General features: G+C 41.3%; 2 protein-coding genes across 4 annotated transcripts; one reads left to right on the forward strand and one right to left on the reverse strand.

Annotated features, from left to right (window-relative positions):
* Window positions 1–1,861: 1,861 nt before the first annotated feature.
* On the reverse strand, window positions 1,862–13,974 carry lmo4la (LIM domain only 4-like a). Of its 3 annotated transcripts, XM_084686454.1 has the most exons (5): window positions 9,302–9,414; window positions 8,525–8,767; window positions 6,026–6,122; window positions 5,423–5,581; window positions 1,862–5,314 (listed from the first exon to the last, which is right to left on the reverse strand). In XM_084686454.1, exons 1-5 carry the CDS (start codon window positions 9,370–9,372, stop codon window positions 5,306–5,308), a joined length of 579 nt encoding a protein of 192 aa, XP_084542580.1. In that variant the 5' UTR covers window positions 9,373–9,414; the 3' UTR covers window positions 1,862–5,305. The 3 variants fall into 3 exon arrangements, with proteins under 3 accessions (XP_084542580.1, XP_084542581.1, XP_084542579.1); XM_084686455.1 differs by lacking the exons at window positions 1,862–5,314; window positions 9,302–9,414 and adding an exon at window positions 13,480–13,974 and having other exon boundaries at window positions 5,357–5,581; XM_084686453.1 differs by lacking the exon at window positions 1,862–5,314 and having other exon boundaries at window positions 5,357–5,581; window positions 9,302–9,470.
* Window positions 13,975–14,715: 741 nt separating this feature from the next.
* Window positions 14,716–16,645, forward strand: pole3 (polymerase (DNA directed), epsilon 3 (p17 subunit)). The gene is made up of 4 exons (XM_084686456.1): window positions 14,716–15,166; window positions 15,396–15,481; window positions 15,590–15,708; window positions 15,917–16,645. Exons 1-4 carry the CDS (start codon window positions 15,101–15,103, stop codon window positions 16,087–16,089), a joined length of 444 nt encoding a protein of 147 aa, XP_084542582.1. The 5' UTR covers window positions 14,716–15,100; the 3' UTR covers window positions 16,090–16,645.
* The last annotated feature ends 213 nt before the right edge of the window (window positions 16,646–16,858 follow it).

A 16,858-nucleotide genomic window follows, 5' to 3' on the forward strand; every position in this document is an offset into this window, starting at 1 on the left:
CATCATAGTGCAGTAAAGATATGCTGCTGTATGCCTCCATCATAGTGCAGTAAAGATATGCTGCTGTATGCCTCCATCATAGTGCAGTAAAGATATGCTGCTGTATGCCTCCATCATAGTGCAGTAAAGATATGCTGCTGTATGCAGACACCACCCTTAGCACTTTCTTATCCTTCTTTGTCTTTGGAAACAATACTCGTGCTTGTTTTGCCAATATGGAAGTTAAGTTGAAAAAAGTGCTTGTCCTTCTGGGAGGTGGATGTGAGATCAACTGCCCTTAGCAGAGACAAAGACATATTTTCCCTCGAAACCAATTGTCCTACTTTCAACTGTATGTAAACATTTAGGATGCAATAGTAAATGCGTAGCCCTGGGACAGTGTCTCAGAAATCATTAACTTAATGAGTATGTCAGTATGTGTGTTACACCTGTGTACAGTATGCGCATGTACTCTATATTTTCTATGTGGGGATGAACATTTGGCGGTGTGTGTCTACGTAGTTATTTGGGAAGTGCAGTGTGGGAGGTGGGGTGTAAAATCAAGCAGGGACCCTCAATGTTGCTAATTCATTTACAGATTTAATTAGATGGATGGAGCCCTTGCCGTTATTAAGACAGGGAGGGAGAGAATGTTGCCAGCACTACAGCATTTTTAATTACGACTCCACAGCCTCGCTTGCTGACGTCTGGGGAACCAGTTAATTAAAATCCTCATTATTTTACTTTTAATTAGTTCCCCCCTCTTTTGTTTCCTCACACCATATGGCCAGGCTCCGTGGTCAAATCAACTTAATTGAGCTAATTAAGTTGATCAGTTTAATTATTCAAAGCACTGTGATTGGACGGAATTGCTACGCCCACCCACGCCCCAGTAGCTCCACCAATATTGCAGCATCCTATTATGTGCCTTATCACCATGGTGCACTTGTGTACGGATATGGGCACTTGATAACCCTCGCCATATCAACTGAAAACAAGAGAAAGGCCTCAGTAACGAATAACCCACATTTACAAATGTTAAACCCTTGCCGTCAAATCTGAAGGATTAAGATGTTTTATCATTGACTAAAACAGTGCCTCTGACACAAATCTTTTTGATCCATCCCTGACACTTTTATCGTGGCACTATGTGGTCTTGGTTCTTGACAAGCAAGAAGCCGGCTAGCCTAGCTCCCTTCACGAGCTTTAAAGGTTCAGTCTGTCCTCAGACTGGGCCCATGACTCAAGTTAATGAGGGCTGATTCATCTGAGTTGGTTGCCAACAACACCTCGCAACTTTACTCTTTCACTACCTTGTTTGTTTTCCGTCAACATCAAAAGGGGGGAAGGACTAGGGGATGGATTGCTATATTAAGTCTGTGCAATCCAGCTGCTGCCTTGCAAGGTCGAGCTGTGTTTGCTGCAGAATTAAAAATCTAAAAAGACAATTAAATGTTCAATCCTATCAACAGATGATGGTCTCATTAGGACTACTTTTTGAGTTGTTTGGCACACATCACCAGCTCCACCACTGTTGCCAAACACCTGTTACAAATGGAGATGAAGCAATAGGGTAGCAATAAGACAAAGCCCAGCTGCACCTGGACTGGAGAACCCAAACCACTGTGATTTTGAAAAATGTTCAAGCCAAGTAAGCTAGTTAGTAACAAGGCCCACTTCTGGGGAGCTCTACTCCCCATTCAATGATTTGTATTTTGATTGATCTGGACCATACATGATCAGTGTAACGTGACAATTTCTTAAATGAGTTTGGAGAAGTTCCTTTCTGGCTTCACCTGGAGGAGTTAACCAACTCACCATCTAGTCAACAACATTATCATCACGCTATTGGTGCTACACATAACATCCAAAAGTAGCCAGGTTCTCAGAACATTGAAGTAAATTGTATGTCAACACACCCCAATGTAGTTTTCCAATTTACTGTTTTATTTGTAATCTTGAGTTTCAAGCTACAATATGTAACATGATAAAATGAATTCAAATATGAAAAGCAGCGTCAATTCTTGTGTTAACTTTCCTTCAGCTTAAGTTTGATTGACAGTGGTTTCACATCATCTCGCCGAAGGCAATTGGCTGGAACAAGATTGCTGGAACATAATTGGCTGGAAAATAGCAGGCTGCTCCAAAAATGTGGCACTGTGCTGTCTGTGTTGCTGAACAACTCTGAGGACCTCATAAGCTTACAGAACACGTTTATTGGGGAGAAAACATTTGTTTTGTCTTACCTATTTTACATTAAACCTACTCCTAGGACCCCAACCCTATGAGCCCAGCCTCATGGCATCCTCACTATAGCCAAACCCCTGCAGTGGGAGGCATATCAGTGGCATCTTTCTCTTCCTGGCACTTGGTAAAAATATCTGGGCTGTTAGGTTGCCTGCACAATTTTCTTTTCTTCACACAACATGAGGTGACAAAACAATGCAATTACACCAATTTGCATGTGTTAATTTGATTAATTAGTGAAATGGAGGAGGGGGAAACAAAATAAACTAAACCTACAGTGAAGTTTGTGCATCTTAAACTTTTTTCTGTCAAAAAAAGCTAAATAGTTCTTGGGATATATTTGAGAGAACTCCAAATTAGTTATATGTAGATGAGGCTTGATTGGTTTGAATTCAAAGTATAACTTGCACCACCGAGTAGGACTGGAAGGCTCCCTCCCCCTTCTACTTATCAAAATATGGAGATGATTGCAATTAAGGTTATTGGCATACGTTAATTAATTTGTCTGATGCTTTTCAAAATGACAAACTTGTCAAAACATTATTGATAACATATCAGCATTTATGTGCATGAGCTGGCATCAAGCTGGCACTAGGTGTGAGGGTTGCTCTACTGAATGCTGAATAAGGAGCACCTTCAGCAGCAGGTTAGTCACGGAGTGGTGCTCCACTGAGTGCTTCCGTGGTCCTTCATACCAGCTGCTACCAAACTGTTCCACACTCCTGGCTGGCTTGATACTATATGGACCCAAATCCAAGTCCACCACAACCATGTATTACACTTACAGGAAATATGAGGATGAGTGACCAAACATGAGTATGACCAATACACTGCAGTATGCATAGCAGGCTCGGAAATTTCTTTCTTTGCATTGACTATTTTTTTTCTTCTTCTTCAATGTGTTGGGAATCTAACTGAGAGAATGAAGACATTGTTAGACTGATTTATCAGACTCAACCCTTATCTGTCAGTGGTAAGGTGGAACAAGTGACAGGTCACACGGGGGGAAAACTAACACCAAATTATAAAAAATTACTTCATTATTAGCACAACAAAGTTTTTAGAAAGTTTAGGTTAGCATTACCAGTTCATAACCAGGGCAATAGGTTCATCCCAAACCACTCAGCAATACATAATTTAAACCCTGACACTAAATAGTTAATTTGGGTGTGTAACTTCATTGGCCCAACTGTATGAGGACACCACAGAGCCTTGTGGTACACTAGGAGTTTCTGGGGACACAATCTTAAGATACAATTGGCTAAGTGAACAGTTTTGCCTTAACCTCTGTACTTTTGCACTGTTTGGTTTTAATTTATTTTTAGCATAATTATTATAATAAAAAGTATACAAATAAATAAGGATCATAAAATAGATTGTGATATTCAGACATCAACATAGCTAAAAAGAGATGTTTAATTAGCTAATTAAATAAATAAGATCTGCAGTAGGATTAGTACCAAAAAAGCAATTACAGCATGCCATGATGTAGAAGCCTTTAAGACGTGACGAGAGACACTAGGAAGGTTTGGTTATACAATAGCAAAAAGAGAAGTTCACTTACTTCTTTGTTCCCCCCTTCTCAACTTTGCAGTGCAGTTAAGTACAGCTTCACAATGAAGATTTCTACTTGGAAATAGGAAAGGGGTCCCTCCCTTTTAATTAGCCCTGCTCACCAGATTACCCTCAAGAATGGAATTTCAAAGGCTAATCGGCCATGTTTGTCTGAGTGCTGCCGGCTTTCCCTTACCCGAAGCTACATTTCAGTTTGAAAGGACCATTTGTCACACCTTGCTACACATCCACCCTCTCTCCTAAACCCTAATCGCTGAGCATCAGGGAAATATTTTCAAATCACACACTTAGAGATACGAGACAAGTGGCTGGCAATATCATGATTATTAGTTATTTAGAAAGCACTTTTTTTTTTCTCAATATAGCTGCTTTACATCATTTGAAATGGGGCCTGTACCTACAATGCTATGCATACATCGTTTACCATATAACACAATGTGTATAAAATAAAATATATTTGTACAGTTATAGTTCACCATTCAAAAGTCCCTTTACTGTTCCTTTGACCAGTGTAGAAACAGACCGGTTCAAACCGCACTAACAAAGAGAACACATTTAGATCCATGGATTACGGCAGCTAGACATCCCACGGAAAGAAACACCTTTTCAAAGACAATCACAAATGCATCAACATGAAACCCAAACCACTATGTTCATTTGGTATGTGAGGCACTCCTTTGTTTGAGAGACGCGCAGTTTATCGAGGTTTATGTTTTGAGCCTCAAACCTAAAACACTTTTCTATTGTTATGTGACAACCAATAACAGTTTTATAATCATAATTTTAAAATTCTATTATCACCCCAAAAACGACCACACATTTTTAAAAGACAATCTAGAAATAACTCACAGCACAAATCAATTTCAGAATCCTCTGTTGGAGTATCCCAAAGTTATTATATTTGTACAGTCCATTTTAGAAAGCAGGTTGGATGTACAATGAGATTTTACTACATTCACTTGGCAGATCCAGCACCCTTTAGAGTGCAAGACACGTCCAATGACAATCTACTGTACAGCCACATCACCTCCTGCCTCTGACCAACATGTGGAATCTGCTTCTGTGATGTCTCAGTCTTGATTTGAATGCAGTCTTTCTGATATAGAAGTTATCATAGCAGTTCCCCATGTCCTCTATTGATCCCTGTGCACAAGCAGGCAGGATAGGTCAAGGTGCTCCATTATGCAAGATGACTCCATGAATAGACATTTGCCAGTCCTTTCCAGGCAAGCCACTTCTTAATAAGCCTACCATCATTGTTTGGCCAAAATTAGACACTGGTTTACTTGACTAAATCAATGCAAGCTTCCCCTCCCCTTCTTTCCCATTCCCTTGACTGGGAACTTGATTGTACTGAGAAAGGCTTTGACACTTGTATCAGTGTCAGTAATGTGCACAGACAACAGCCTGGATAAAAGGATGGATAGATGATGCAGGATACATTGACAGGTGGAGAAAAGAAAGGAGGAGGAGAAGGCACATGTTGCTTAATTCATCATCTTCTTCAGCACACCTAGGAGTGAAATAATGAAATGAGTATTTAGAGAAGACAGACTTTATGCATTTTGATCTATTTTAATCTTGATTTAGATAGAAGCTCAAATCCTGGCCATGGCCTCACTTTCTGGTCAGGCATCATGGCATTGCCCTGCAGCGGTGCCAGGTGACTGCTGAGGAGCCCTCCCCCTGGCCGATCATGTTCGCAGAAAATGGTGCCGTTCACATAGTGAAATCGGTCACCAGGAACGAGGCGGTTCCTACAAGTGGCACAGGAGAAACACTGTAGAGGGAGATGAGGGGGAAAGGGAGATATGGATGAAGAAAGAGATGGAGAACAAATTATTGACTGACACAAAATCACGCACCAGAACAAACTTGCACATGAACACCGTGTGTGGCACTAACAACTGGTGTCCGCTTTCATGAACATCCCCACAACCATACTGCAGTCTCAGACAGTGTAAAATGGTCCTGGATTTGCACAAGGGGATTGAAGGTTCATTACATTTACATTTAGTCATTTAGCAGACAAGCGACTTACAGTAAGTACAGGGACATTCCCCCCGAGGCAAGTAGGGTGAAGTGCCTTGCCCAAGGACACGTCATTTGGCATGGCGGGGAATCAATCTGGCAACCTTTTGATTTCTATCCCGACTACCTCACCGCTTAGCCATCTGATTCCCTGTTCATAGTACAATAGCTCCTCAATTGAAATAAGACTCACCTTAAGATGGTAGACGTTTCCCTGAGCCCGCATCACCATCTCACTGGCAGGGATGGACTGCCCACAGGCACTGCAAGCCCCGGTATGCCCAAACAGTCTGCGGTTGAACCCATAAAGACTCAGGTCAGAACAGGGCAACAACTTCCAATGCGAACACTTCAGGGAAGAAGTACATTAGCATTTTTTCCACCTACCGATTCAGAATCAGACCTCAATTATAATTTGTTGGGTACCTTTGGGTACAACATGTGTACACCAAAGAACAAAGTACATAAAACTGACCTCCTTTTCTAGAAGTGACAAGACAATTTTCTGGCTGAAAGGTTATGCCCAACAGCTGACTCCCCTATTTAACCATTTGAGGGGACAACAATTATCCAAACTGTTTCTGGTTTCAGTTAAATGAGAGGCATATGAGGTGGTTGTAGTCAGTGGTATGTGACTTAAATGTTATGGACAAGAGCTACACATTTGGTGGAAGTAGAATACATCTGTATTCTACATGTTCACAAGTTTGCTCTTAAACTCATGATGCCTTGAACAACAACACCAATATTAGCCCCTCTCCCCCGCTCTTTATTTGGAATGCTTTTAAACTGTAGATTTGTGTTAATAGGAAGCCTCTCTTCCACTCTTAAGCTCTCCCTATTGCTGTTCCTCATGACACCTACCAGACCGGTTTGATCGCAGCCTACCCCCTTCCAGACACACACCCACACACTCTCCATATCAGTGTCCCTGATCTCAATCCAAACAGTAACTGTATAAGTGCCCAAGGAGCCCCGTTTTCTCCCTCTCTCTTCTTTCTTACCCCTGTTTTCTCCCCCTCTCTTCCTTCCTACCCGTTTTCTCCTCTCTTCCTTTCTACCCCCTTGCCTCAGCACCACCTGGCAATGATTACAACTCTTTAGGCTACCAGTGATATACATTTTGTGCTGTGAATTGCAGGTCATTATCGCTCTCAATGCTATGGAGGACACCGTTTACATTTGCAACTGGGACAGATGCCCGGCTCTTTTACTGGGACGTCAGTTGATGTCTGGACTGGAAACATTTTTCAAAGAGTAACATGCTATACTGGCCAGAGTTTTCAGTTCATACTGGGATTTTTTTTATATTCACTAAAATGGCCACATTATTTGTTGCTATTAAATCAAGACTGCAATAGCATCGTTTGCCAAACTGACATTTTACACATCTAATTTAGAACCTGTTTTGACAGCCATATAGCATCTTAAAGGCTGGGTTGGTAATGTTGTCGAGATGCACTTTTTGCTACATCCTGATAGCGACCAATAAATCAAAAAATCTGTGGCATCGCAGGTTTGTAATAAACATGTCCAATCATTTAGTTCAGACCAAACTTAATGACTGGACGGCACTCAGACAAATGCAATGATTGGACGAGCTACTTGTCTGTCTGTCTACCTACCTCCTGGCAGTTGTCAGACAGCGCATTCATGTGTTTTGGGGGAGTGGCTTAGAAGGGAGGGGGCGTAATTTTGGTTTGAATCCTTTCGAACTGGAGCCAGAATTGCTATATTCGCCACACTTACCGGCCGTGCGTGAGTGAAAGAGCTCTGTTTATGTGTTTCTCTCATTCTCCCTACAGTGTATTATCATTACTAACATACAGAGTGCCCAGTATGCATGGCTCTCAGGAGAATTCTGTACAAGCATTATTGGGTTGTGGGCTTCCAGACGGCACTGGATCAAGTCCAATATTTGCCCTGGAGGGTGCCTGCCCAGGCATTGCCAGCAAGGGCACCCACACAGTCCTCTGCCTATGTTGCACCAGTTGTATATCAGTCTGTGTTGCCCTACAAAAACCAAGCACACGGAACCAATAAGCACATTTGAACACACCTCCTTACATTCAGACTCAGCAAATGATTGTAAAATAGATGCACCACACAAACACACAGAAGACCAATGAGAACGTGCTCACACACACACCTCCTTAACTAGTCTAGACTTATAGCATTAAGTAGAGCCCCAACATTGCAGTGAAGATGTTAACACACAGATTTCAGGAGATTAAGTCTTAATCTTCTCAAACTAATTAACATATCTCTTTCAAGATAAAACATATTTCATTGTATAACTGTACTTGACATTCCCACAAGTTCTCAGTCACACCAAAACAAAGTTTGGAAATTGTAAGAGGAGTTAATAGGCAGTTAATAGTTTGAGAGATGATCTCAAGGACCTCCAATTGTAAGTGCCTTTACTTTCTATTTCCTATTTTGTTCCAAAAATATTGCTCTTTAAAAACATATCCACGTCCAGGTCAAAAAGCTAATTTGCATAATTCTACACTGTTACTGTTCCCGTGCTGATCTGCCCACCCCAGAACCAGGTTGGACAATAAATTACGAACAGCCTTCCTTCCTTTTTCCATTGCATTCCGTTTCTCTACCACCTGGGTTTCCAGAAGGAGAGGTGGAGCTATACAATAAGCCATATTGTTAACACCCAATCTCCCACCAGTCTTCTCACCTGATGTAGTCATTCTTGCAGAGGATCATGCCCCCTTTGCTGTAGCAGGTGCTGCCGATCTCACCCAGATGGGCATGGCAACATGAGCACTTGAGGCAACGCGTGTGCCAGTAGCGCTCCATGGAGAAAAGCAGGAAGCGGTCTGCGATGCGGCCCCCACAGCCGGCACACTGCCGCCCTGCCACCCCGCCCCCTGTCACCGACACAGGCGACGCCTCCACCCGGCTGTTTACCATGGCTGGCCTGAAGGCGGAAGAAAGAAGGGAAACACATGATGTTTAGTGACAGGGGACACATAGATTTACTTGGGTATATAGCCTTCTGACATTGAACTACCCAATGGTTCTAAGATGGGCATAACACCTGATATTAGTTAAGGGTTATGAGACACTTGTCGGTAACAGTCATAGTTGATAAAAATCGACATTTATTTCAATGGCTTATTTTCAACAGGCAGTCTGATGACAATGAGACAAAATATTGGCCTAAATAAGCATTCGTGCTCATTTTGAGCGAAGATTTTAATACTATATATATTTTAATAACATTGATATCACATAGAACTTGTTATGACAGAATAGGACCAATTAACCTAGTCACAAGCCTTTCTTATAAAGGATGTGAAATAAACAAATACATATGCACTTCAACTCCCAAAAAAGTCAGGAAAAGTCCAGGAAATTGGAGCTTCCTTGGGAATGTTAAGGAGGACTGCCTCTCAGTCATCCGTGTTATTATCACTTATCCCACACAAATCCATGCCATACCATATCATACCACACAGCAGGAACGTGGGTGACAGAGAAGTCCGACAGACAGGAAGGACTTGGATTCATATTTGGCACCATGGCTTATCAGTTGGCTTTAAGAGTAGGACCCCCTCTGGCTTAGATCATTTCCCCTTATAACTATGCGCCTTCCAGGCAACGGCTACTCTGGATGGAAGATGTCCTACAGTAACCTTTACACGTATCACTCAAGCCTCCTCACACAGTCCAGAGAGGAAATCTATTTGGGCTCAGCAGCAAATAACCTTTGATGTCATGGAATGTTAGTCTCTCAATGCATGTTTTTTGGTGTTCCGAGTTTAGGTTGTCGGGTTGCAATGGTCTTGTAGGCAAGGCTCATTTGTTTACGTTCATGCACTTGTACCCACCATGAATACACTGCTAACAAGTGTAAAATGATTCTTAACAAAAGTAATTTCTACTCATTTGTTGAAACAAATTGTTTATAGTTTTGATTATTTAAATACTGGAAATAAGTTGGAATGCTAAAATGATTGTGATCGAGAAACAAATATTTTTAAAAGGGGCAGCACACTGACAAACTACACTGACATACATTCTACTCTTGCTGCACTCATCGACAGTATGTATACACATATGCCCACTATCCCGTTTTTCCACAGAAAAAAGTAACTGATTTCAAACAGCTGGTGATAATATTCCTCTCAAATCACGCAAAGTAGAACCATACCAGTACTCCACTCTGCGCAGATTCAGCTCAGCTGCTTTGCAGTGGGTTCCATGTTTCATAATTACGGCCAACAACAACAGTAAATAATTGCAGGGGACTGGGTTTTATTTTCCAAATTAACAGCAGCATTGCAATTTGTCCTCCAGTGCTATTAATTTTGTGGTGATGGCATATTTAGCTTCACAAGTGCCCTTCCTATTACACACTCAAATCCAGCAACTGCTTGACCGCAGCCGGCTTGCTGTCCACATCGACACCTGGCTTCAATCAAGGAGTTCCTTAAGAGGGGGTCATTGCAAAGCTGGACAGACCCCTCTTCTCTCCCAAGCACCACGCAGAGCACCAAGACGTCTACCTCAGGAACCTTGGCCAAGGAAGAATCTGTGAGTTGTACATTGAAGTTACAAACTGGGCGGGCGTAGATTATGACACGGAGGTTCTGTCCTTGTAGGAATGTTTGCCTACGGTCTACAACTGTCACTCCCTCTTGGAATGAAAAGGGCTGAGTCTATCGCCAACTTGTGTCGATTTTTATGTGGAAACCAGAGTACATCTTTCTGAATTATAAGCAACATACGTTGTAGCACTGGCATAGTTGAAAAAGCACTAAACCCTGAAAGATCAATGGAAAAAGGAAGGTCAGAGAGTCAGATGGCCGAGCGGTTAGGGAATCAGGCTAGTAATCAGGTTACCGGTTCGATTCCCGGCCGTGCCAAATGACGTGCCTTGCGCAAGTACTGTACTGTACTTACTGTAAGTCGCTCTGGATAAGAGCGTCTGCTAAATGACTAAATGCAAATATAAGGTTGTTGCTTAAAATCTAAAAGTAAAAGATGGCAGAGGAAATAGAGGTCTTACGTCTAGATGCAGATGGCAACAAACAGACAGTAATGGGCTACTTCCTCTTTCAGTTTCTTCTTTTGGGGTAAGAAACAGGCACCAGAATGGAGATGCCCCAGTTGAGTTCAAGGAGTATAAAAATCTTCAGCTTGGCCACTGATCGGCAGAAGTTGGCACAGCCACAAGCAGGGAGTGTGACCTCTTGCTGGTTGGAAAGGACTTAAATGCAGGTCCTTTAACAGCGGACTATAGATATCACCAGGAAGTCAACTAGAATGTCCTGAGGGAAAGTTCTGCAACTCTTAAGACAATATTCAGGTATGCTTGGAGTTATGAACTGTGTTTATGACCTTAAAATACTAATCATACAAAAAGTAAAGCAAAGGATAAACAAAACAGGTGGTACAAATAAAAGCAAGGGTAGCTGCAATGGTTTTTTAGTGCTGCAACAGAACCGCGGGCAACCATTATAGCATCCAGCTCTAAAAAAGGTCTATAATGTTAGCCCAATTAAACCATTTTGTACAGTAACATGAATACACATCCTGTGGTTAGTCATCAACTTTTTAATGTAAGCACAAGAGAGAGGAGCTACATGCCTGTGTTTTCCCTCCACTTCCTGTCTCAAACTAGAATCCTTTGGCAGTGTATTAGGTGCGTGAAATCAATTACTAAACCTATACTCTCATTACACATGCCTCCACCATCACAAAAAAGAAAGTTACAACAAATTCTGGTACAATCTGGGGAACGAAGGCTCAAATTTGACCTTCAGTTTATTTCAGTTCTCTCCCTCCCTCTGGTAAGTTCTATGTCTCAGGCCTTTTACTAGGTCAGTGGCACGTCAGACCAGTTTGATTCTCTTGACACTCTGAACAGATCACAACACTTTTCATGAGTCATAGTGGACCAAGTTCAACCCAAAGGAATCAGAGCTTGCTGTTAAATATGATTAATCTTAAGTGAATTGTGGACACCAAAACTTTTATATTGGGATGAGTAGCCTTTAAGTCTACATGCGGAGGCCTGACTGATGTCCTGTAGCAGCCAGGTGCCACCTAAAACAAAGTGTTTAAGTTATGTATCAAAACTTCACTTTCAGCATTCCAAACCATGCCTGAGACATGTTGCGGCAGCACATTGAATGCAAATAGTGTATTATATGCACACCTGCAGGACCAACAACCAGCCTGTGCTAAGAGTTGCCAAATAACTTTTATCAAAAGGTCCTTTTAACCTTTATTTTATTGTTGGTGATCCTATATAAGACCCATGCAATCTTATCCTTCACGTTGCTGAAAACACAAGAAGATTACATATTTTAGGAGGTTTTAAGGACTTGCCGTACTTCCTTATCGGTTCCATGCAGAATTCTGTTTTTAAAATGTAATGTTGAAACTGTATCACTATATACAAACAGAGCATTTGCTGGCAGAAAACCATTTTGGCTTTATGAATGCAAGGCATTAAATTAGTTTAAATGTCTATGAAATCATGCCAGGAAGAAAAAAAAGCCCATTAACTGACTATAAACTGTGGCTGGAAGAGTGTGCTCGTGTTTGCATGTGCGGGTGACATCAAGAAGGGAGTCATTTTTGTCTACATAAGTTTCAAGTTTAGTCTGCCACAGTCTGTCCTTGGCAAGACGACTCTTACGCTACTGATAAACTACTTCTGATGAACTACTACTGATGAACTTCAGTGGGTTTGGATTTTGTAATGAGCTAGCTCTCCCCCTTCACATCAATAATTAATTAATTACCAGCCCAAACAAAGGTTACTTGAATTGAAGGGATGGCTCTGTTCTGCTCTGGTAATAGACTGATTGATGAAATAACCGTTAAAAACAAAAGCTAATGAGGAGGAACACAATACCGTCGCTGTCAGACAACAGACTGATGGATTGCAAGAGGTTTCAGGTTGACAAATGAAGGTTCACTCAACAAAACCAAGTGTATAAGTCCTCCACTGAATAACTTACTTGTTCTGGTAAATACAATGACATGTTTTATCAGATGTAGCATATCACATAAAACATTTCGTATAACATACTTCAGCATCAATTGATGTGCATCAACAAGTCCACATTTCTCCCAAAGGAGGATTGGTCCAATCCTATTGTGCTAAAAGAAAACCTACTCTAGAGAAAACATTTTACAGCATGGTGCAGTCAGAAGTGGTATGGTACCAATAGTAAAACGCTATGACCAGACCCACTTGGCACCGTCACAGGCTAGCAAAACATACTTTCAAAATAACGTGCTCAGTTGGCTACACTCATCGATTTGTTTTCCATTACACCGGGTCTTTTTAACAAGCTCACAACTCCGAAATGTAAGACTTGAATTTGGACAATATATTATAGCTCCATCTAACGACATTTACAACCCCAAATAAATTTAGCATTTGAGTCGTAAAAGTGAGTCACGTCCCGTTTCTGTAAAGAAAAAAGCAATTAGGTCGGTAGCCCGCTTTCCAGTGTAGCATGGGAAGAATTGTATTAGAAACTGGAGGCAACAGCCCGAGACCTATCTAAAGAGCCAGTTTGACACTGGGTAGTGCAAAATTTGAGAAACATCTTAATTGAGAAAAGTAAAAAGCTACGTGATGCAGCATGTTAATTCCGAATCGCTCACCTTGCCGTTGTGCTAGTGTCTGAGAAGCCACCGCGGAAAAATGATCTTGACACTGGTGCGCACTACCACGAGACGTGTGTTCTTGCCAAGTTCAACGACAGAAGATTAAAAATGTCTGGGTTTAACAGCTAAGCCGTTGTGTATTCCAAATGAAAAAAATGCAAACTATCCTATTCCAGAAAGTAGCCTAACCTTTTCTTCCTTTTGCTTTTCTTCGCGCTAAGGTAGCCTAAACAGACTTCAAGACTTCCAGCTTAAAAAACAATCAACAATAGATATGAGGCCTAAATATACGCATTATTAAACAGATTCGTATTGTAGCCTATAGTGTATTCTGATGTTGCGGCAAACGAGTTCACGACTTCCTTACGGACATAACGCTCTCCGTCTGTGTGGAAAGCTATTGCTAGTACTCCTCCTCACACATTTAACTCACTCCTCCTGTGACGTGTTGAGGTTCAGCCCCCAGCAATACAGTGGAGCCAGTTTAAACGCCGAAATAGACGCTAGATTTGAGCGTCCTTCTCACATTCACAAGCTCATGAACTTTCACCTGAAGATCCTACCTAACCTATAGCGAATGGAACAAAAACTTAGATAATAGACATTCCAGTAGAGCAAGTTGACATACTTTGCCTAATCCATAGCCTACAAAAAGTATTAAAAGTCTCACTTTTGTAATAACAGCTTCACATGCATTGCTAAGGTTCAAATGTACACGATGGATTCGATGGAGCATGTTTGGGGTTGTGGGGCTAGTTTTCATTTTGACCTATTTGACCATAGATGCACTTTTAGTTGCGAATTCTGTGATTGTCAGGGTCTTTATGCACACCACTTGTTCACTGGTTTTGTGCTTTATTTGGGCTGATTGCACACACATTTGAACAGAACCATGGCTCTATGTCGCTTAAACCTCACATTTAATCTAATGTAAGCTATTTGTATAGTGTGACATCTTGTGGCGAAATTTGACAAGACAAGATCTGGAATTCCATTCAAACACAGGGGAACTCTTGGTACAACAACTAAGTAGTTCCATAGGTCATAGAATGAACGGCCATACTGCAGATACAATGTCACGGGTAAATGAATTAAATCTCAAACTGATTAAGTGACACGATTGCAACTCTACACAGGTTTACGACGTTCGAGACAATCGGGATCACACTCCGACCCAGTAGGTGGCGACTATGCAAGTGTTTGTTTGTGGCCAACCGTCGTAAACGTCACGTAAAAAAGAAGAGCAGCCACATGGTTAGAAGCTTCGCGGGAACGAGCTATAGTAAACAAATCTAGCAGACTGTCAGAATTGATAGCCAAACCCCAAAATTTGGTTTGTGTTTCAATTGGTTGTTTAAACAAGTGAATGCATATTGTAACTGCAGCAGACTGGCATCGGCTACGGCTAAAATAAGGTTCATATTTATTTTCAAGGGGTTTTCTGATTTGCCAGTGTTGTGAAGTTGTATATAGTACGAGGTCGAGCATAGGCTACTAAAGCTAGCACAAAAGCCCTTTACGGGCAAATTGGCTTGTAACTATCAATTTGTAAGCATTTTACAGAGGCTTTAACTTCAACTGAGTTTTTTCGAGCCACTATACAGTACACTGAAACACGATGGCAGAGAGACCCGAAGACCTCAATCTCCCCAACGCTGTCATTACGCGCATTATCAAGGAAGCGGTGAGTTAACGATGATTGTAGTCGGTACGTGTAAGGTCCCAAAACGTAGCATCTATTCATGTGAAGTCTTTCTTCAACCTATGAGCAATGAGCCAGCTACAAATACATGTGGCATCACTGACAACCTGTCTGTCACGGTGGCTTGTTAGCTAGCTAGCAGTAGCTGCTTGTCTTGTGTACAGTCAGTATCTTGTTTGGTTGATGGTACCCACGCTACTCCTTTGAACAGCTTCCAGACGGAGTAAATGTGTCTAAAGAAGCCAGACGAGCCATCTCTCAAGCTGCTAGTGTGTTCGTCCTTTATGCGACATCATGGTAACAAGAAGTGCCTCATCGAACAGTGAAAATATATTTTGACAAAATGTAGCATATTCATGAATGCATAATCGCTTTGTTGAACAGTTGTTTCTCCATTTATCACAGTGCAAACAATTTTGCTATGAAAGCTAAGAGGAAAACTCTAAATGCGGGGGACGTAATGGCAGCAATGGAGGAGATGGAGTTTGAACGCTTTTTACAGCCTCTGCGTGAAGCTTTAGATGGTGAGTGTTCCAAAGGATTCTTGACATATCAACAAAACTTGATCAAACAACTTAGTTTTTCACTTTGTGACTTCTAGTTAGCTGGGTTTGAACTGTACCATTTAGGTACTCAGGGGTTATGCTTGTTGTGTGTTGATACGTTGCCATTTGTAGAGGCCAGTCCTGTGCATACCTACTACTTAACATTAAAAACATTATTCAAATGCAGCTCACAAGAAGGGTCTGAAGGGAAAGAAAGAAGCATCAGAACAGAAGCGCAAGGACAAGGAGAAAAAGACTGACACGGAGGAGCATGACAAGAGTAGGGAAGAGGAGGATGATGAAGAGCACATGGATGAAGAGCAGGAAGCTGAGAATGAAGCAGAAGAAGTTGAAAACTGAAGACTGGCAACCAGCAGTGATGAAGTCTTGGTTGAAATCATTTAAGTGTACATTTTCTGTATCCCTAGTTTTTCATAAATACCAGATGTCTGTAACTCCATAAAACTTTTGCTACAGCCAATGAGACAACTTATTAGGCAAGGGACATAACCTGCACCACTAATGGGATGGGCTTAAATCTCTATAAAAGTTTATATAGGCAAGGACAATTGGGTCATGTCTGACTTGTTACTTGGTCAATTAAGTTTAACCTGTCAATCTTTTTCATTTAAGTGGTGCAAATGCAAATAGAAGTTTTTGAAAATGGTTGCCAAAAACAACTGGTTTACTAATGTCTCTCACTGATGGCTCATTTGGAAATACTCAGTTCAGGGACAATTGTTAAATGGTTAAACTGACTAAATGGAACATCTGGTCAAACTACAGGCTTCAAGTTTTGGACAATTAACTGCCACAGGGCTTAGTTGACTTGTTGATGTACATACTGATTTGAAATACATTTGTACCTCTAGCATATAATATGCACTTCCTTTTTCAATAAAAATGTTAATTGTCAGTTCTTTAACGGTCAAATCAATTGCAGGGTTCAACATTTAAAAAAAATTGCGACTGGCCCCACGGGCCAGTGGGTTTGAAACTTACTGGCCCCAAGGCCATTTTTACTGCCGTCCCCCTCCAAAAGTTTTAATTTATCATTGTTACAACAAAGCCAAAGACTTATAAGTTATTCTGTTAACATGTTTAACCATTTATTAAACACATACTGGAT

Source organism: Hypomesus nipponensis, chromosome 22 (assembly GCF_054491055.1).
Source record: "Hypomesus nipponensis isolate SF chromosome 22, ASM5449105v1, whole genome shotgun sequence".
NCBI classification, from domain to species: domain Eukaryota; kingdom Metazoa; phylum Chordata; class Actinopteri; order Osmeriformes; family Osmeridae; genus Hypomesus; species Hypomesus nipponensis.

Bases quoted from the DNA above. Each gene is read 5' to 3' on its own strand.
- lmo4la (XM_084686453.1), bottom strand. From the start codon at position 9,372: ATGGTGCCAAATATGAATCCAAGTCCTTCCTGTCTGTCGGACTTCTCT. The intron at 8,768-9,301 runs GTATGATATGGT...TTCCGCCTTCAG, and splicing joins ACCCACGTTCCTGCTGTGTG to GCCAGCCATGGTAAACAGCC. The intron at 6,123-8,524 runs GTGAGAAGACTG...GTTCAACCGCAG, and splicing joins TGCAAGAATGACTACATCAG to ACTGTTTGGGCATACCGGGG.
- pole3 (XM_084686456.1), top strand. From the start codon at position 15,101: ATGGCAGAGAGACCCGAAGACCTCAATCTCCCCAACGCTGTCATTACG. The intron at 15,167-15,395 runs GTGAGTTAACGA...TCCTTTGAACAG, and splicing joins CGCGCATTATCAAGGAAGCG to CTTCCAGACGGAGTAAATGT. The intron at 15,709-15,916 runs GTGAGTGTTCCA...ATTCAAATGCAG, and splicing joins TCTGCGTGAAGCTTTAGATG to CTCACAAGAAGGGTCTGAAG.